The sequence below is a fragment of the Pseudophryne corroboree genome, chromosome 2 (genome assembly GCF_028390025.1).
Source record: "Pseudophryne corroboree isolate aPseCor3 chromosome 2, aPseCor3.hap2, whole genome shotgun sequence".
Classification (NCBI taxonomy): Eukaryota; Metazoa; Chordata; class Amphibia; order Anura; family Myobatrachidae; genus Pseudophryne; species Pseudophryne corroboree.
This window is the reverse complement of record NC_086445.1, coordinates 483,347,754-483,370,256: the sequence shown is the minus strand read 5'-3', so window position 1 is coordinate 483,370,256 and position 22,503 is coordinate 483,347,754. Positions and strand designations below refer to the sequence as shown.

The 22,503-nt window shown below is 42.8% G+C and overlaps 1 protein-coding gene across 1 annotated transcript in view; it reads right to left on the bottom strand.

The window, feature by feature from the left end:
- The window catches only part of VPS53 (VPS53 subunit of GARP complex), a 472,189-nt gene that overhangs the window by 110,099 nt on the left and 339,587 nt on the right, over positions 1 to 22,503 (bottom strand). The window contains exon 18 of the mRNA XM_063953873.1: positions 14,709 to 14,857. Within this exon, the coding sequence (XP_063809943.1) occupies positions 14,709 to 14,857 (149 nt within the window). The remainder of the gene's footprint in view (positions 1 to 14,708; positions 14,858 to 22,503) is intronic.

Here is a 22,503-nt window from a genome sequence, read left to right as displayed (position 1 = left end):
GTGTCGAATTAAAAAACGGCAATAATTTGCCGCTAATTGCATATACCCCTTAATGCCTTGACTTTAGCCAGTGTTTGTTGCTCACACCTGGATGGCCTCTAGGGACCCTAAGTTTGCAGAGTGGTGTAGGTTGGTGAATGAAGTAGTGAGACACAAACGATTTATGTATATACAATGCGCAACTGTATACTCAAATATGACTGTATATGGGGATCTTGGACATCTTCTCCTTATTATATTGCTGCTGGGGGATGAGGCATCACCAGCTAATTGGTTGGCACCTAGTGAGACAGCACTTTAAAATTTTATTCTGGGGTCTTTCTTATGATTACTCCCATTTTGAAAAAACAAAATACTGACCCTAACGCTCTCTCTAACTACCGTCCTATCTCTCAGCTCCCTTGTCTCTCTAAGCTACTTGAGAGACTTGCCTACACTCGACTCACACTCTTTCTTAACTCACACACTTTATTGGACCCACTTCAGTCAGGCTTCCGTTCCCAACACTTCACAGAGACAGCACTGACTAAAGTGGTTAATGATTTGGTCACTACGAAGTCTAAAGGCCATTACTCACTGCTTATTCTTCTAGATCTATCTGCTGCATTTGACACTGTTGACCACTCTCTTCTCATACAAACACTACAATCCCTAGGTCTTAACGACACAGCCCTTTCTTGGATCCTATCCCACCTAATCGCTCCTTCAGTGTTTGCTTCTCTGAATCTACCTCCTCTTTGCTACCTCTTTCAGTTGGAGTACCGCAAGGCTAATTCTTGGGTCCTCTGCTTTTCTCTTTCTATACCTCATCTCTTGGTAAACTAAATAGCTCTTTTGTATTTCAGTATCATCTGTATGCAGATGATACTCAAAGCTACCTATCCTCCCCTGATTTGTCCCTATCTGAACTGGCCCGTGTCACTGAATGCTTTTCTACCGTTTCATCTTGGATGACATCTCGCCACCTCAAACTTAATATTTCAAAAACAGAGTTAATTATATTTCCACCGGCCAATAGTAGGTACCAACCTGATATCTCTATCAATGTTGAAAACTCGACAATCTACCCTACCCAACAAGCTCGCTGTCTAGGTGTCATCCTTGATTCTGATCTGTCCTTTGTTCCCCACATTCAATCTGTCTCAAAATCATGTTACATGCATTTAAAAAACATATCCAAAATACGACCATACCTTACACAAGACACTGCTAAAACTCTAATCCATGCTCTCATTTTCTCCTGCATTGATTACTGCAATAGTCTCCTAACTGGTCTTCCCAAAACGAGACTCTCACCACTACAATCCATTCTAAATGCAGCTGCGAGGCTAATCTTCCTCGCTAGACGTTCATCGTCTGCAGATCCACTCTGTCAGTCCCTCCATTGGTTACCTGTAGTCTACCGTATTCAATATAAAATACTTTTACTCACACACAAGGCCATTAACCAAACTGCACCAACGTACATCACTTCGCTTATCTCAAAATATCTCCCAACCCAACCTCTTCGCTCTTCACTAGACCTGCGTCTCTCATCCACACTCATTACTCGCTCCCACTCACGACTGCAGGACTTTCATCGGGCTGCACCCACTCTGTGGAATGCCCTACTACACACAATAAGACTCTCCTCTAGTCTCCAAACCTTCAAGCGTTCCCTGAAAACTCACCTCTATAGGCAAGCATACTTTATGTTTATTGTAATTTTTAAGTGAAAAAACGCAATTAAAATAACTAAAAAAAATACCTAAATAATGGGAAGGCCTAAGCTTCTGCTAATTGAGAATTAGCCAAGCAATTTCTACGATTAAGTTTTTTTTTTTCCAAAATCACATAAAGGCACCAGCAAAGTGATAGAATCGTACAAAGATAGAAAGTCGGTACAACAATTGAATTGTCTGAAACAGATAGAGCAACTTGGGCAAAATATTAATTGAATTAATATTTCCAGTCCAGGAAATACAGAGGTTAGTCCACCTAGCCAGGTCTCCTTAGATGGATTGTGAGAAAGGGAGAAATTTGGCCTTAAACAATTGGTCATATATCTTTGCAATTTCAATTCAAAGATATTTCATAGATTTTGGGTGCCACATATATTAAAAATTATGTTGTAAAAGTTTCAAAGTGGGAGGTGAAATGCTAATGCTTCTGATTTCATTCCATTGACCTTGTACCGAGAATGTGTGCCATACAAAGCCAGTTCAGCTTCCAAGTTGGACAGTGAAGGCAACACATCATCTGCAAATAAGGACAGTTTACAAAGGGTGTGCAATAAGTTTCCAGATGCAAAAAAAGTATTTTATTTACACATTTTCAATGTATTCGCAGGAGGAGTCAGTGCAACCTTGCATGTGCTGAAAACACGTGGTGTATCAGCTGGACCAGTCTGAAGCATGTCTTCTACATGCTGGATGGATGTCTGCACTGCAGCTTCCGGTGACTCAAACTAAGCCCACGCACTTGATTTGTGGGAATACAAATTTGTCGCAGTGGGTCAGGTCTGGAATGTACGGTGGATGACCAAGCTCCCGGCTGTGTTCAAGGGCCAGAAATTCACCGCTTTCCTGGACTTGTGGGTAGGTGGATTGTTGTGAAGGAAAAGGGCACCATGAGCACAAGTAATTGGATGTCACCTGGAAATGGCTTCCAGCACTTGCAGCAGGCAGTGGTTGGCGTACCAGTCCCAGGGACAGTACGCTGCTGCGTGAGTGGTATGGTAGCTACATGATCAGTCTTGGCCACCATCTGCTTGGCCATACTACACTCCCGTCTGAACTTGTGGCGGTGCACCTATTTTTTTTTATCTTGGGGTAAAAACTGAAGATCCAGTATTCATCGCCACTGTCTCCTTAGTGACAAAGGGGGTATTACATTTTTTGAAAAGTCTGTTTTTTCCTATCTAACAGACAGGGAAAAAAAACAGACACCCAACTGACTGTTCAAACAACTGAATTCTACCCAAAATATTTACTCCAAGCTATAAATTTAGTAAACGGCTTTGAAGGCCGACTACTTCCTATAGTCTGAAAAAAACACTTCATATAAGACACTTTCCTATTCGGCTAAAAAAGTTTCAACATAGTGAAGCAGCATTATAACTGAGGGAACTTTTAAATAGCTGTCTTAGAAGTGAAGCTATGCAGGCTTGAAGAGAAAAATAGGTTCAATTTTGAAAGGATAAAGTAGGTCTTGGGATGGATTCAGTATGCAATACTGATGGCCGGGATGCCGACTGACAGTATTTTTATGATAAATAAAAATCCTTCAATCCCAGTATTTTACATTCTACCTAAAATCCACAAGGACGCTGATAATCCACCCAGTAGGCCCATAGTGGCAGGGATCGAAGCCATCACGGCCAACCTTTCGCAATATGTGGACCACTTCTTCCAACCTGAGTTGATTAAAATTCCTTTGTATTTGGAGGACACAATAAATGTTATCAATATCATTAAAGATCTGCAGTATGAAGGAGGAGATATATTAGTAACAGCAGATGTAGGATCACTATATTCTATCATCGATCATGAAAAAGGGATTGAAGCGGTATGAACTTCTCTTGAGAAAGGTCAGATGAGGAACAAAAAGTTTATTTTTTTTCTAGAAGTAATAGATTTTATCTTAACCAACAACTTTTTTCTGTTTAAAGACAAGTTTTTTCAACACATTAAAGGAACGGCAATGGGCACTCGTTTCGCCCCCTCATATACAGATCTATTTATGGGGTGTTGGGAGGAACATCTTGTTTGGCACAATAATCCATATCTGGATAACATCAAAAAGTGGATACGATATATTGACGATATCATGTTCATATGGAAGGGAAGTATGACTGACTTGGAGAGTTTCTGCAATCATTTGAACAAGAATGATTTAAATATAGTTTTAACCTATGAGAAAAGCTGAGAAAGTGTCACGTTCCTGGACCTGTGTATATATATTAAAGATAACCAGGTAGTAACTAAGAATTACATCAAACTCACTGACAATAATTCTTATATTCCCATCACCAGCCATTACCATCGTTCATGGTTGAAGAGTGTCCTGAACAGTCAAATCCAAAGAATTCAACGAAATTGCACAGACACAGAGATATTAAAAGAACAGGCTAACAAAATGAAAACAAGATTTGTCAACAGAGGGTACAGGAAGCAGGATATAAATTAAAAAAAAATAGATGAGATGACATTGATTGACCATAATTATTTACTCAAATACCATGAAAAAGAAAAGGGTTCTGAGATGTTTAGGGTTCCTTTTATCACACAGTTTAACAACCAATATAAAGAGGTGGAGAAAATTTTTAAGAAACATTGGCACCTGTTAACAAAAGACCCCATTCTGAAAGAAATAATTCCAGAAAGACCTAAGTTTGTGTACAAACGGGCTAATAATTTGTGAAACAAACTGATAAAAAGTGCTATTCCAGAAAAAAAAGAGTGAACTAATAAAGACCGTCGGTTTCCACAGATGTGGGGACTGCATGATGTGTAGAACACATAAGAACACCCCAAAAAAAGTAGTGGACTTCACTTCAAGCACGAATGGACACAAGTTCAAAACTAACTAATTCTTAACCTACAACACAAACAATTGCATTTATTTAATTGAATGCTCCTGCAAAAAAACAATACATTGGAAGAACATCTCGAAAATTGCATGAAAGATGGGCAGAACACATAAGAAATATCAAAAAAGGATTTGAACAACACCATCTTTTCGGCTTATTTTAAAGAACACCATAAATGCCCTCTGTCCGACATACAACAAGTTATAGGGATCAAAAAAGTCACAGGAAATTGGAGAAAGAAAGGTACTGAAAGTTATTTGGCAAAAAGTGAAATTAAATACATATATGATGTTAAAACTCTAGTTCCCTTTCGATTAAATGCAGATTTTGAATTAAAATGGTTTTTATGAAATATTTAGGTCAATTTTTATAGAGAAGAATCAAATTTTTAAACTCCTTAAGGAATATAAAAAGAAAGTTATTTATTAGTATAGCCCTCCTTTTTCGTAAATCCATTATAGCAACTTTAATAAAATGTTTTATACAGTACAAGCAACATAGTGTGGACTAATAAACGAGGACAGTACACTTTAAGAAATGGAATTAGGTTCCCAGTGGAAAAACAAATAATAAAAGAAACGGATGTGTAGTCATGGTTGCTATGGCAACCGCAAACTATTGATTGGACATGGGAAGCGGGAGAGCTAGCTTACGGTTTTCCCTCACACTATAATAATGGAGGTTTTGTTTCAACACGTATTATTGTTCACGGGTACTAAATAAGCAATATCCAGATCTCTATACAAACGTCGGGTTACCATGGTGACCTACACTTCCGCTGGAGACGACTAGCAGAAGTTGATTCTGCTCACAAAACACCAGCTCACCATGGCAACTAGGACACGCCCGCTTGAGGCTCAATAGGAGTGACGGAAAACTCCTATATTGGTCCATAGTTGCAGAATGTCCATAGTAACGTAGATGTAGCCACTAGAGGCTAAAATGCCTCTCTAGCACCTTGTAGATTCCTATTCATGATTGGCCTTCAGAAGGGTTGTTTTGACAACCGGGTACACACAGGAAATCAGAAATGATTTCTTCTTTTCCTGTTAGTGAAAATGACTATTTTTTGACACACAGATGTAAATATTTAAATAATAGATGATCATTTACAACAGAAAATGAAAGGTAATTACGATGTATGGTTTTAAACATTTTTTTTGTGTTTGCAGTTCGTTTTCCAATTAACCAATGACAATGGGGGGTGGGACTCCATATGGCATAAATATGTTTCTGGAACTCATGGAAATCACCACATTGAAAATTACTTTTGCTTGAAATGCGTTGGTGTGGTGCTTGCAGGCGATTTCCAGGAACTTTTTGGGAACCTTCATCCTCTGCACCTCCTGGTAAGACTTTTCCCGGGACTTATATCATCTATACCAGGGGTGCATGTAGTGATGTCCATTCGACACTAGCGATTCCCAACTATGAACTGGATACCTGCTTTTTCCTTTTAAATGGTTTTTATATTGCATTTTAATAAAAAATTGTTCAACATTTTTCAGACATATTCTGATAATGGTCTATAGTTGATGAGAACCGGATCAAGACACTAAAGATACCTTGATGTGTGGGCCATAAAGACATAAGAAGTAAGATTTATGTGAGCATCCACTTTAAAAGATACCTTTATAAGATTTGTCTTCGTATTTTCATGTAAGAAACAAAGTGAGGATCTTTGTATGAATTCGAACACGAAGTGGTGACTCTGTATTGATACATCGAGTAACACCATCCCATAGAAATAATGGATTAAGGGGACATAAGCTATACATTCACATAGATAGACTGTTTGAAGGATTTCACACTATGTGTGATCTTTTATTCCTTTGCATGTACCCCGTTGAGAAAACTCCCTACTTGGATTGAAGTTTTTCATGGAATACCATCCCTGTAGAGGTCATATCTGAAGAACAGAGTATACGTTGTTGAAGTAGGGGAGTACTGTTTTGTTTGTTTGCTTAACAAATTCTTTACATATCACCCTGCATTGTATATCCTTCAGTGGAACGCAGAAATACTTTTTCTTTCTTAGTATACAGACAGCGGCATCCCGGCCACCAAGATCCCGGCAGCAGGGCGAGCCCTAGTAAGCCCCTTGCGTGCTCGCTGCGCTCGTCACGGGCACCCATAGAGAGAGAAAAGCCTGTGGCACCGGCATTGTAGCTCTGTGTGGGATCCCGGCCTCAAAATTGTGATCGTAGACATCCCATGCGGCAGGTTCTTCACTGCTTCCCCTTGGGATAAATGTGGTAAAGTATTTGTGAAGTTTGTTTTTTTCATTTTCACTATTTTTAATCATCTACCAGTAAAAGAAAAATTCTTCTAATTAAACATTTTCAAAACACCCCTAGAGGTATAGGTTTACAAGCTGCTAGGAAATCATCCAATGCACTCTATAATTTCTATCATGTGACACCCAATGAGGTATCCTGCTACATTTATATCAGAACCATACAATAATTCCTGTACTCGAGCATAGATCTAAGAATTGCATGAAGCTCTAGAAATTCAGCTTATTTTCAATTTAAAATTACTGAATAGTGACAAAATATGAATTTGTTAATTCTGGTTTGTTCCAATTCGCAGAATGTAGCGTTATTTCCCTTTGCCCACTTCCTATAAGCCATTTATTGATCAATGAAGGTTATTTATGAAGCACAGGAATGGCACACTAGGCAAATACTGGCTTTTGCACTAGTGTAAAAGCCATACTCTTCTCCATACTCGGGAGCGGAATATGCATTAAAAGCGTGTCTGTGTAGTTTGAAGCAGATAGAGCTGAGCTTGAAAATAAAAGCAACTACAGATGTGTCCTCTGTCATCACTGCTGCAGTCATGTTAAACAGCCCATCTCGTTGCCGCGCCTAGTCATGAGCGTGTTTACGGACACTGTTTTTTTTTCTGTGCACATTTTCTCGAAAATGCATCTTACTTGCAACGCTATGCAAATACTACGCACACGCATACTCTTCTGATTAAAATGATATGTGCCATGCCTATATTCTGTGTCCGATCGTGGCTGTATCTGCATACGAAATGAGTTTCGCCTAGACAAACCTAGGAAGAATGAATGCCAGATGGGCTATGAGCTCCTTTTAAAAAGCTACTGCCATGACATTTGTTGGTGCTTGCTGACTGGATTCATTATGTATGCATGTATTATCATTGTCCTAGTCCTTATTGTCCAGAGGGCATAAACTACTTGGAAAATGCAGATATAATTTTACCCAGTTCAACTAATAGAGAAAACACATGTGTTTTTGGTGAGTTTTCCCTCTACACTGCAAAAAAATAAAAAAAATAAGCCATACGTAACTTAATATGGTACACAAAAATTACACATTGAATACCAAGTTATGTTCCATGCTAAAAATGCACCTGGAAATCAACACTCAAACAGTTTGAAGGGTCTTCCAATGTTCCTGCATGTCCTGTTCTCCTGGCTCCAACATGCTCCCACTGGCAGTATACTTATGTGTGCATGACTTTACAGTGAGTGATGATAACCATAGGGTTCTTATTATGAACTATACCCATATGCCCATACTTGTATTGCTTGTATTGCTTATTAAGATGGATATTTTAGAAGTGATTTTTATACCTGCTAATATTTTGGATCAATAAATTGCAGAATTTATAAATATGGCTATATTATTTTAGTGCTTTAAGTTTCTTTTACTCTTGTAAAATTATATTTAAGCCTTGCTCAGGGGACTGACAATCCCCATTTAGCCAACAGCTGCTCTATTGACAACGCCCTTCAGGTATGTGTGTGCTTTTTTTGCAGAGTGTACACTATGCTGCCTGCCTTAAAAAAAATAAGATTTTACTCACCGGTAAATCTATTTCTAGTAGTCCGTAGTGGATGCTGGGGACTCCGTAAGGACCATGGGGAATAGCGGCTCCGCAGGAGACTGGGCACAGCTAAGAAAGATTTAGGACTACCTGGTGTGCACTGGCTCCTCCAACTATGACCCTCCTCCAGACCTCAGTTAGGATACTGTGCCCGGAAGAGCTGACACAATAAGGAAGGATTTTGAATCCCGGGTAAGACTCATACCAGCCACACCAATCACACCGTATAACTCGTGATATAATACCCAGTTAACAGTATGAACATAACAGAGCCTCTCAACAGATGGCTCAACAATAACCCTTTTAGTTAATGATAACTATATACAAGTATTGCAGACAGTCCGCACTTGGGATGGGCGCCCAGCATCCACTACGGACTACGAGAAATAGATTTACCGGTGAGTAAAATCTTATTTTCTCTGACGTCCTAGTGGATGCTGGGGACTCCGTAAGGACCATGGGGATTATACCAAAGCTCCCAAACGGGCGGGAGAGTGCGGATGACTCTGCAGCACCGAATGAGAGAACTCAAGGTCCTCCTCAGCCAGGGTATCAAATTTGTAGAATTTTGCAAACGTGTTTGCCCCTGACCAAGTAGCAGCTCGGCAAAGTTGTAAAGCCGAGACCCCTCGGGCAGCCGCCCAAGAAGAGCCCACTTTCCTCGTGGAATGGGCTTTTACAGATTTAGGGTGCAGCAGTCCAGCCGCAGAATGTGCAAGTTGAATCGTGCTACAGATCCAGCGAGCAATCGTCTGCTTAGAAGCAGGAGCACCCAGCTTGTTGGGTGCATACAGGATAAATAACGAGTCAGTCTTCCTGACTCCAGCTGTCCTGGAAACATATACTTTTCAGGGCCCTGACTACGTCCAGTAACTTGGAATCCTCCAAGTCCCAAGTAGCCGCAGGCACCACAATAGGTTGGTTCACATGAAAAACTGATACCACCTTAGGAAGGAATTGGGAACGAGTCCTCAATTTCGCCTTTCCCATATAAAATACAGATAAGGGCTTTTGTCAATTCTGACACACGCCTGGCCGACGCCAAGGCTCACAGAATGACCACTTTCCACGTGAGGTATTATAGCTCCACGGATTTTAGTGGCTCAACCCAATGCGACTTCAGGAAATCCAACACCACGTTGAGATCCCACGGTGCCACTGGAGGCACAAACGGGGGCTGACTATGCAGCCCTCCCTTAACAAAAGTCTGAACTTCAGGCAGTGAAGCCAGTTCCATTTTGGAAGAAAATCGATAGAGCCGAAATCTGGACCTTAATGGAACCCAATTGTAGGCCCTAAGTCACCTCTGACTGTAGGAAGTGCAGAAATCGACCTAGCTGAAATTTCTCCTTTGGGGCCTTCCTGGCCTCACAGTACGCAACATATTTCCGCCATATGCGGTGATAATGGTTAGCGTTCACTTCTTTCCTAGCTTTAAATAGCGTAGGGATAACTTCCTCCGGAATTCCCTTTTCCTTCAGGATCCGGCGTTCAACCGCCATGCCGCCCAACGCAGCCGCGGTACGTCTTGGAACAGACAGGCCCCCTGCTGCAGCAGGTCCTGTCTGAGCGGCAGAGGCCATGGGTCCTCTGAGATCATTTCTTGGAGTTCTGGTTACCAAGCTCTTCTTGGCCCACCCGGAACAATGAGTATAGTTCTTACTCCTCTCCTTCTTATTATTCTCATTACCCTGGGTAAGAGAGGCAGAGAAGGGAACACATACACCGACTGGTACACCCACGGTGTTACCAGAGCGTCCACAGCTATCGCCTGAGGGTCCTTGACCTGGCGCAATATCTTTGTAACTTTTAGTTGAGGCGGGACACCATCATGTCCACCTGTGGCCTTTCCCAACGGTGTACAATCATTTGGAAGACTTCTGGATGAAGTCCCCACTCTCCCGGGTGGAGGTCGTGTCTTCTGAGAAAGTCTGCTTCTCAGTTGTCCACTCCGGGAATGAACACTGCTGACAGTGCTAACACATGATTTTCCGCCCATCGGAGAATCCTTGTGGCTTCTGCCATCGCCATCCTGCTTCATGTGCCGCCCTGTCGTTTACATGAGCGACCGCCGTGATGTTGTCTGACTGGATCAGCACCGGCCGGTGTTGAAGCAGGGGGCTAGCCTGACTTAGGGCATTGTAAATGGCCCTTAGTTCCAGAATATTTATGTGTAGGGAAGTCTCCTGACTTTTCCATAGCCTTGGAAGTTTCTTCCCTGTGTGACTGCCCCCCAGCCCTCGAAGGCTGGCATCCGTGGTCACCAGGACCCAGTCCTGTATGCCGAATCTGCGGCCCCCTAGAAGATGAGCACTCTGCAGCCACCACAACAGCGACACCCTGGGCCTTGGAGACAGGGTTATCCGCCGATGCATCTGAAGATGCGACACGGACCACATGTCCAACAGATCCCACTGGAAAATCCTTGTATGGGACCTGGCGAATGGAATTTCTTCGTAAGAAGCTACCATCCTTCCCAGGGCTCGCGTGCATTGATGCACCGACACCTGTATACGTATTAGGAGGTCTCTGTCTAGAGACGACAACTCCTTGGACTTCTCCTCCGGGAGAAACCCTTTTTATCCTGTTCTGTGTCCAGAACCATACTCAGGAACAGTAGACGCGTCGTAGGAACCAGCTGCGACTTTGGATATTCAGAATCCAGCCGTGCTGTTGTAGCACTTCCCGAGATAGTGCTACTCCGCCGAACAACTGCTCCCTGGACCTCGCCTTTATAAGGAGATCGTCCAAGTACGGGATAATTATTTCGGCCATTACCTTGGTAAATACCTCGGTGCCGGGGACAGACCAACGGCAACGTCTGGAATTGGTAATGACAATCCTGTACCACAATTTTGAGGTACTCCTGGTGAAGAGGGTAAATAGGGACATGCAGGTAAGCATCCTTGATGTCCAGTGATACCATGAAATTCTCCAGGCTTGCAATAATCGCCCTGAGCGATTCCATTTCGAACTTGAACCTTCGTATATAAGTGTTCAAGGCTTTCAATTTTATAATGGATCTCACCGAACCGTCTGGTTTCGGTACCACAACATTTTGGAATAGTAACCCCGGCCTTGTTGAAGGAGGGGTACCTTGATTTCACCTGCTGGAGGTGCAGCTTGTGAATTGCCGCCAGTACTACCTTTCTCCGAGGGCAGCAGGCAAGGCTGAGGTGAGGTAACGGCGAGGGGGAGTCGCCTCGAACTCCAGCCTGTATCCCTGTGATACTATTTGCAGAACCTAGGGATCCACCTGTGGGCAAACCCACTAGTCCCTGAAGTTCCCGAGACGCGCCCCTACCGCACCTGTCTCCACCTGTGGAGCCCCAACGTCAAGTGGTGGACTCAGAGGAAGCGGGGGAAGATTTTTGATCCTGGGAACTGGCTGCTGGTGCAGCTTTTTCCTTCTTCCCTTGTCTCTGTGCAGAAAGGAAGCGCCTTTGACCCGCTTGCTTTTCTGAAGCCGAAAGGACTGTACCTGAAAATACGGTGCTTTCTTAGGCTGTGAGGAAACCTGAGGTAAAAAATTTTTTCTTCCCAGCTGTTGCTGTGGATACGAGGTCCCAGAGACCATCCCCAAACAATTCCTCACCCTTATAAGGCAGAATCTCCATGTGCCTTTTATAGGCAGCATCACCTGTCCACTGCCGGGTTTCTAATACCCTCCTGGCAGAATGGACATTGCATTTATTCTGGATGCCAGCCGTCAAATATCCGTCTGTGCATCCTTTATATATAAGACGACGTCTTTAATATGCTCTATGTTAGCAAACTATTATCCCTGTCTTAGAGTATTAATATTATCTGACAGGGTATCAGACCACGCTGCAGCAGCACTATTTATGCTGAGGCAATTGCAGGTCTCAGTATATAACCTGAGTGTGTATATACAGACTTCAGGATAGCCTCCTGTTTTTTATCAGCAGGCTCCTTCAAGGTGGCCGTATCCTAGGACGGCAGTGCCACCTTTTTTGACAAACGTGTGAGCGCCTTATCCACCCTAAGGGATATCTCCGAACGTGACCTATCCTCTGGCGGGAAAGGGTACGCCATCAGTAACTTTTTAGAAATTACCAGTTTCTTATTGGGGGAACCCACGCTACTTTACACACTTCATTCATTCATCTGATGGGGGAACAAAACACTGGCTGCTTTTTCTCCCCAAAAATAAAACCCCTTTTATGTGGTACTTGGGTTCATGTCAGAAATGCGTAACACATTTTTCATTGCCGAGATCATGTAACGGATGTTCCTAGTGGATTGTGTATATGTCTCAACCTCGTCGACACTGGAGTCAGACTCTGTGTCGGCCATCTGAGGTAACGGGCGCTTTTTTGAGCCCCTGATGGCCTTTAAGACGCCTGGGCAGGCGCGGGCTGAGAAGCCGGCTGTCCCACAGCTGTTTTACGTCATCCAGCCTTGTAAGGAGTTGACATTGTCGGTTAATACCTTCCACCTATCCATCCACTCTGGTGTCGGCCCCACAGGGGACGACATCCCATTTATTGGCCTCTGCTCCACCTCCACGTAACCTTCCTCATCCCACATGTCGACACAGCCGTACCAACACACAGCACACACACAGGGAATGCTCTGACTGAGGACAGGACCCCACAAAGTCCTTTGGGGAGACAGAGAGAGAGTATGCCAGCACACACCAGAGCGCTATATAATGCAGGGATTAACACTATAACTGAGTGATTTTTCCCCCAATAGCTGCTTGTATAAACAATATTGCGCCTAAATTTAGTGCCCCCCCTCTCTTTTTAACCCTTTGAGCCTGAAAACTACAGGGGAGAGCCTGGGGAGCTGTCTTCCAGCTGCACTGTGAAGAGAAAATGGCGCCAGTGTGCTGAGGGAGATAGCTCCGCCCCTTTTTCGCGGACTTTTCTCCCGCTTTTTTATGGATTCTGGCAGGGGTATTTATCACATATATAGCCTCTGGGGCTATATATTGTGATATGTTTGCCAGCCAAGGTGTTTTACATTGCTGCTCAGGGCGCCCCCCCCCAGCGCCCTGCACCCTCAGTGACCGGAGTGTGAAGTGTGTATGAGGAGCAATGGCGCACAGCTGCAGTGCTGTGCGCTACCTTGGTGAAGACTGATGTCTTCTGCCGCCGATTTTCCGGACTCTTCTTGCTTCTGGCTCTGTAAGGGGGCCGGCGGCGCGGCTCTGGGACCGAACATCAATGGCCGGTTCCATGCGGTCGATCCCTCTGGAGCTAATGGTGTCCAGTAGCCTAAGAAGCCCAAGCTACCACCAGTTAGGTAGGTTCGCTTCTTCTCCCCTTAGTCCCTCGCTGCAGTGAGTCTGTTGCCAGCAGATCTCACTGTAAAATAAAAAACCTAAAATATACTTTCTCTCTAGGAGCTCAGGAGAGCCCCTAGTGTGCATCCAGCTCAGCCGGGCACAGGATTCTAACGGAGGTCTGGAGGAGGGTCATAGTGGGAGGAGCCAGTGCACACCAGGTAGTCCTAAATCTTTCTTAGCTGTGCCCAGTCTCCTGCGGAGGCGCTATTCCCCATGGTCCTTACGGAGTCCCCAGCATCCACTAGGACGTCAGAGAAAACGCCAGTGATAACTGTTGTACTTCCCTAATTTCTGCTTATTTGCAAGAGCCAGGTCCGTAGTTACGGTGGGCAAAATGTTGAAGGTTCTGGCAAACCTTGTCAATATGGTACCTTACTGTAATTAAGTAAACTTTTCTGGTAAGGAATAATTGTGCCTGAATCTTCAGGTTTCAGCGGAACTACCTTTTAAAAAGTTAAATGTGGCAATTTTCTTCTTTATTTATTAAATTTTGCTGGCTATGAAATGGTTAAAGCAATTTTAACATTAGAAATCAGCAACACACACATTTTCGAAGCTTTCTAAAATAGCCAGAAATCTGAAACAAATGACATAATAATGGAAAAAAATGATAACCCTGTATTTGTATCATAAGCTACAAAATAGAATCTATTTACATATATTTAAAATACCAAACTGTTATTTCTGGATTCTGGAGCCTCTTATTTCAATCATTAATGTTATCTATTAAACCATAGGAGCACTTAAAACCAATGTATGTCCTCATTATTAACTAGAGATTTTTTTTTTATTGTGAAGACATAAACCCCCCCCCCCCCAAAAAAAAACAAAACAAAAAAAAAACAACAACCCACAGAGACATTCCTTGTAGTAATTCTACTAGAAATACTTGGTTGTGGGACGCTTGAATTCCACTGAATTATAAAAAAGAAATATAGAGAAAGCAGATCTTTAGTTACTTACTTCGCAAACTTGATACAAAACTGAGTGAAGTACTTTCTGGTTGATGCCAAGTTATCTCGAATAATGGGGACGTTCTGCTTGACATGTAGAATAATTGATGTAACATATGGGCTTTGATCCCCAACATGTTCCACATTTTGCCACTGCATCTATTTAACAAAATACAACAGATTAACAACAACAACAACAACAACAACACCTCTACAATTATACAGATTGACTGTAGTACTCTGTATGCTCAACAAGTAAACATTACAATTTTACAGTTAAAGACAGTCAATTCATTACAGAAAACCTCAACCTAGAACTACGGTAAACGATACTGTGATATTCATCCATGCCCTAGAAAAATTACTGGTATCTGCTGTCTAGAACAAGATACTCTGACATGTGAGATACTAAGATGCTTCAGTTTCATGTGCTGCCAAACCTTGGTACTGTATTGTGTGGAGCGGATATTTGGCAAGCTGTCTAATTTGAGCTCTTAACACAATGGGTAAAGTAAAGGAGCACTGAAATCTACAGATGGAGAGCTGTGAGAATGAATATCTCATTAGTGACGGTCAAGCCCTAATCTCCCCACCCCTCCTACACACACACACACACACACACACACACACACACACTCTCTCTCTCTCTCTCTCTCTCTCTCAAAAGACTTTTGGTGGGAGGATGGAATGGAACAGTATAATTTTAGTTCTGGGTGAAGATTTGCTTTTAAGACCAGGCATGCTGTCAAGGCAATTGACTCATTCAATTCAACGGGATGTTAAAAGCGCTGGGAAGTGAGTCCCGTAGCTATACAATTGTCTTCTTTGCTAGTTGGGAGATGCCAGTTCTAGCGCCTTACACCAGATGTTTAGTCGTGGTAAACTGCATTCTTTGACTTAAGTACTTGAAGTGATGCTGCTTGTACCGCGCTAAAAGCAGGAAACAGCACTGCCGCAGTTTAGATATGAGATGCCAATAGAAATCCTTTAGTCAGGCTTAACATCTTGGACAACTGAATTGCTCCGGGACCTTCTTCCTGGCGCTGTTATCATCGCATTTAACTGATTCGAGCTCATTGCCTCACGTTCATTCCAGCATTTGATCATCTGTTGTTTACACTTTTTCCTTTGTAAAACAACAATAGAAACAAAAAGAAAAAGATTAAAACAACAGTTAGCAGTCAAGGTGGCCTTTATCTACTCCATTTGAGTAATGAGGCATACTGTACATCAGAGAGAACACATAGATTTCCAGGATCTAGGTGTGATGGCCCTAACTATCATGAGGAAACATCAAAGCATAAGCAAGGAGCAACAGGACAGTGACAGAAGTACAATAAAGGGAAACTGTCACTGGGTATTTAGCGTTTGGTTTCTTTACAGGCTTGTGTAGAATGTAAAGATTAAATGAACAAGACAAGGTAAAAGACAAACCTTGTCACTGAGTCAAGTATTAAGTGGACAAATTAGCATAGAGAAAATTTTGTCCAGTGCATCTCCCAAAGATCTAAATATAAGGAGGACCAAGGACTTGACTAAAAGTTGGACTGAATTAGTCCTTCTGTTAAAATAGTTATCTACAAAATTACATTAGGCTTTTTTGGATGAACATTTAGCAATTGGTTGTGTCCTGTTTGCTTAATGTGTGACATGGGGCCTAATTCAGAGTTGATCGCAGCAGCAAATTTGCTAGCAGTAGGGCAAAACCATGTGCAATCTAAATTGCAGTGTAAAAATAAAGCAGCCAGTATTTACCCTGCACAGGAACAAAATATCCCACCCAAATCTAACTCTCTCGGCACAAGTTATATCTGTCACACCTGCAGTGCACATGGGAGGTCATTCCGAGTTGTTCGCTCGCAAGCGGATTTTAGCAGATTTGCTCATGCTAAGCCGCCGCCTACTGGGAGTGAATCTTAGCATCTTAAAATTGCGAACGATGTATTCGCAATATTGCGATTACACACCTCGTAGCAGTTTCTGAGTAGCTTCAGACTTACTCGGCATCTGCGATCATTTCACTGCTTGTCGTTCCTGGTTTGACGTCACAAACACACCCAGCGTTCGCCCAGACACTCCTCCGTTTCTCCGGCCACTCCTGCGTTTTTTCCGGAAACGGTAGCGTTTTTTCCCACACGCCCATAAAACGGCCTGTTTCCGCCCAGTAACACCCATTTCCTGTCAATCACATTACGATCGCCAGAACGATGAAAAAGCCGTGAGTAAAATTACTAAGTGCATAGCAAATTTACTTGGCGCAGTCGCAGTGCGAACATTGCGCATGCGCATTAAGCGGAAAATCGCTGCGATGCGAAGATTTTTACCGAGCGAACAACTCGGAATGAGGGCCATGGTTTTGCCCAACTGCTAGCAAATTTGCTGCTGCGATCAACTCTGAATTACCCCCATGGAGTAAATAGGAAGGTCTATCAAAAGCCATCTTTCAGATTGCATAAAACAAAGTAGAAGCTGTAAGGGGACTTGGGCAAAAGACTAATGAAACCGTATCCAGATTTTATGGTTTACTAAGGCTGAATTGCTTGGACAACACAAGCACTGTGGGTTGTAAATACAACTGAAGGTTTAATAAAGCCTGGGGGCATGTGTAATAGAGTATGTGTAATAAGAGTTTGCTGGAGGTACGGGATGACGGCCGATCTCGGACGTTTTTTTTTAAAGCAGCAATCATTTACAATGCAAAAACATGCCTCGCAAATGACTGCCAAGTTGCCGGGATGCCGCAAACTGTGGGAAAGTATTACTAGTGCAGGGCAAGTACTTTAAATATACATACTCCAATATTTATTCTTTACCTGCGACAATGAATTATGTGTCAAAACCAAAGTCGTATCCCCACCCTTAAATTCAACAATGCAGATTTGGCTAAGCTTAAAGGATAGTGCATTTTCTGAGCAGCACTGGTAATAGAAAACGTCTGCAGTTAAGGTCTAACTTGTCAGTATTTACAGAAGTCATGATAGAGAATTTGGAATGGAGACTAAATTTGTGGGAAGGGAGATTTTAGAACAAGAAGAATTGACATCAACCAACAACAACTAGAAACTAGTTCTTCTCTTGTAAGAAAAACTATAAAAAAAAAAACTTTTTATCATTGGTATCTAGATCCAAAATGATTACATAAAATCTCTCTGAACTCAGCTACCCTATGATGGAGATCATCTATTTACTAGAAATGGAAGAAAGGTACAGAATGTTATAGAAGCAATAATAACGTTTCAAATGTATGACTAACCTTCCCGCTTCTGGTTACTTCGACAACTCCCTGGAGATTCCAAGCGCACACAAAGCCTAACTACCCACCTTCTAATTGCAACATATGTGAAACATCATGCAAGTGACTACAACATCTCACACCTTTCCTCTAGACTGCGATCCGTTTCACCTCCTTCATTACTCCTTTCTGTTACCACACCTTGCTCCTCTATCCCTCATAGCTTATTCCTTCTAATGGCTATTAAATGCCACTCTCTCCAAAACTAGGCAATATTCTTAAAAGAAAATTTGCTACTAATCAGAATAATTAAGATATATATTCCGTAAGGTGTTTGTAATGTAAACTTCCCTAAGATGTACCCCCTTCCATTTCTGTATTCCCTTTCCCTGATTAAGTTTAGCAAAGCTTAATAATGCAAGGGATAAAATGTAGGTTTAGGATCAATCTAGATAACAACTTATGGAAGGCAGGGGCATCTTATTGATATATTGTATGTAGTAGTGGCTTTGTCCCAAGAATGCAAATTAATTGCTATAGTGGAGAGTGTGATCAGTTTAGCTCTGTGTTTCCCAATCCTGGGGGGTAATTCAGAGTTCATCGTAGATGTGCTAAATTTAGCACATCTATGATCATTTACTCTGACATGCGGGGGGGGGGGGGGATGCCCAGCACAGGGCTAGTGCGCCCCGCATGTCTCGCCCTACCCCTCCCCACACAGGTACAAAGGCGCTTTTGTACCTGGCCAGTAGCTCCCTACTTGCACAGCTCCTGCGCGCTGGAAGGGAGCTACCTGCCATGTTTCGGGTTGCAGCAACTGCGTGTGATATCACACAGCCACCGTGGCTCGCACCCCAACATTCCGGACACACCTCCGCTGTCCGGACCGCGCCCCGCCAACAGCGTTCTAAATCCGTTGCCACGCCTCCTCCCACCCTGTAACCACCTCTGCCTGTCAATCAGGCAGAGGCAATCGCAGCCAGTGAGATGCTCATAGCTCCTGGAGTGAGCACACGCAGTGCGGCCGCTGCGCGTGCGCACTTCACAAAGCAATTCAGACTGCGATTACTGCCGCTGCAGCGATGCAGTCTGAATTACCCCCTGGTACTCACGGCCCACTCACAGTGCCGACATTAGGGATATCCCTGCTTCAGTACAAGTGGGTAAATCAACCTGAGTGAGAAAATCATTAAGGGATCCGGACTATGGGTCAACATACATAGGTAGACACCATGTGGTTGACAGGCACATGGTCGATGTGGACAAAAGGTAGACAAGAAAAAGGTAGACTTGGCAACTGTCGACACATATATGGCCTACACATTTTTCTTTTCACGTGGCAAGCAAAGCGGAGCAAGAGACACTATGCCCGAAGCGTGGAGAACTGTTTATGGGGTTCAAGCTACAGATGTGCCCTCATACATCTAGCCACAATATGCCACCCAGTGGGAAATGCCTGGTGTGATAAGCTGACAGGTCATGTGCAGCTCTGCTAGCGCCAGGTACAGTATATATATTTTTTTATTTACAAGAATACATCTTAGTCACAACGCAATGTGACTAGGAGGCACCAGGAGACTGTGCTGATTAATTTGATATGTTACAGTTGTATACCTCTGATGCAACCAAGATGCATTTTCAGCAAAAGAGACGCCCACTGCTCGCAAAGTCTCTCGGGACCTGGCATGACAAGAGGGCTGTTTGGCGCGACTGCAGCAAAGATGCATGTAGTTGGTGCTATTGTAAATTATGTAAGATTGGGGCCCCAACTGCTTAGGGGACAAATCTGTGCCAGAGTCTGTTGGAAAATGGTGCAGTAGACATTTTTCCAGAGATTTTTCTACTGCACACGTGCAGATTGCCAGAAAAATGGTTGCTGTGCCATTTTCACTGAGATTTGTGCAGCAATACCACCCTGGTACTAAGGAAAAATAATTATTAAAGAACATGACTGCAGGGTGGGTTGTGTGGGCCCATGCTCCCATTATAAATATGCTGCTGCACCTACTGTTGTCATCATGTAACAAACAGATTTTTGGTGCCTTAATAAAACATATGTAATGATAGTTCCAAAATTATACATATTTATATATCAGCAGCATATTCCATTGCACTTTATAATGGGGAACAAAACCGTAATAAAATGAGACTGGCTAATAAGGCAAAGAGATTAAAGGGACAAACTCACAAGCTTAAAGTCTTTAGGGAAATAGGAATTTGATACATGAGGATATGTGCTATACATTGCACATCAGTCAGACCAGAGGTAAGATTACAGGGAAGCCTGTGTGTGAGGGAGGAAATTCGCCAGTGTGGATGCACCCCCCCCCCCCCCCCCCCCCCACACACACACACACACACACAAAAAGTCCAGTAACCGTAAATGGGAACAGTTGATAAGTGTTGTTGATGAGAAATGCAGATCTTGTGCAGAAAGTAGGAGACAAGTTGGGAGCTATTTTGATATAAGCAAAAACATATATGTCGGGATTGTTTTGTTGGTAGCCTAATAAGTAAGCAGATGTAATTTATATTGAATTTGGTTAAAATACAGATAACCTTTATAGGGACTGACATGGCAAAGCAGAAGATGATGAGCTTTTGTGAGGACGACACTGAACTCCAAAAGGTCTAATTTGTCTTCCAAGAGAAGTTGTATAGAGAATAGCAGAGTGCCCAGGACTGAGCCTTGGTACTTCAACTGTTAAAGGAAGTGGAGAGACGGTGGGAATTCACAATACCTAATACAAGCTATCCAACGTGTACAGAGACATAGATATCAACTGAAGGCAACTGTTGTTCCACAGCTGGTTGCAACCTCAGATCCTGTGAGACTTGAAAGTTGACACCCATATGTGTGTATAAAATTGATTGACTAAGAGTAGAATAGTAACCAATTAGATTGGATGTGTATAATACACAAGTATTAATCTTGTGAGCGCTAATATCCATGTACTACAGGTCGTCTACCACTTTACTATTGTAGCTAGATGTTCAATAACAAGGATGTCAAAGGTTAGGTATTGGGCTAACTTGTATAACCATAAAAAGAGTATTATTCTTAAAGGGCAAATTGCATGGACTTTGCTATTGAAAGCCCATGCATCAAAATAGGAGACAAATGATTTTGCTGACTTTATTTTAGCAGTAATGTTTGATTATTGTAGCATTGTTATAGGCCCTACACACATGCCGATTTTTTGAAAGATATGAACGATCTCGTTCATAAATGAACGAGAACTCGTTCATATCTTTCAGTGTGGAGGCTCCAGCGATGAACGATGCGCGGCCCCGCGCTCGTTCATCGCTGGTCCCCCGTCGGCTGTGCATGCAGGCCAATATGGACGATCTCGTCCATATTTGCCTGCACTTCAATGGAGCCGCGTGACGGGGGGAGTGAAGAAACTTCACTCCCCCCATCACTGCCCCCCCCGTCGCCGGGTCGCTCGTCGGCCGTATCCGCCGTCGGGCAGCTTGGCGGCGGGTCGGCCAGTGTGTAGGGCCCCTTAGAAAAAGATCTCAATAAATATACATCAATATTTACAGGATTTTATTTTCTAAAGAAATATTAGACTACTTAAGGCATGAAGTTCCAATCACTAACTTCAACATATATAAAAGGTTTGTCAATGGATTTACGGAGACATTTTTTTCTCAACAGCAAATTATACAATACCACAATGGTTAACAGAATATTGGGTATAAATATTTCATATACTTTACGCAATTACTGAAATAGAAATATATCCAGCAATTTCCAAGGACCAACATTAAGGAAGGTCTAATAGAAACCATGTGCACAGAAACCATGACAGCAAATGATGGTGGTGGTACCAACAAAAAACGAAAATACGGGCTGGATGCCAGTAAAGGGGGTCACTGATACCGGATGATTGGTTCACAGGTTTAGTATGTCCCATTGAACTTTATGTGCCAATACAGTAACTACGAAATTAGTTTGTATTGCGATACAAAAATTAAGTATTCAATACAAACTGTGACACAACACCCTAAGGATCTCTGGTAAGTGGCAATAATAAGAATTTACTTACCGATAATTCTATTTCTCATAGTCCGTAGTGGATGCTGGGGACTCCAAAAGGACCATGGGGAATAGCGGCTCCGCAGGAGACTGGGCACAAAAATAAAAAGCTTTAGGACTACCTGGTGTGCACTGGCTCCTCCCCCTATGACCCTCCTCCAAGCCTCAGTTAGGATACTGTGCCCGGACGAGCGTACACAATAAGGAAGGATTTTGAATCCCGGGTAAGACTCATACCAGCCACACCAATCACACTGTACAACTTGTGATTTGAACCCAGTTAACAGCATGATAACAGAAGGAGCCTCTGAAAAGATGGCTCACAACAACAATAACCCGATTTTTGTAACAATAACTATGTACAAGTAATGCAGACAATCCGCACTTGGGATGGGCGCCCAGCATCCACTACGGACTATGAGAAATAGAATTATCGGTAAGTAAATTCTTATTTTCTCTAACGTCCTAGTGGATGCTGGGGACTCCGAAAGGACCATGGGGATTATACCAAAGCTCCCAAACGGGCGGGAG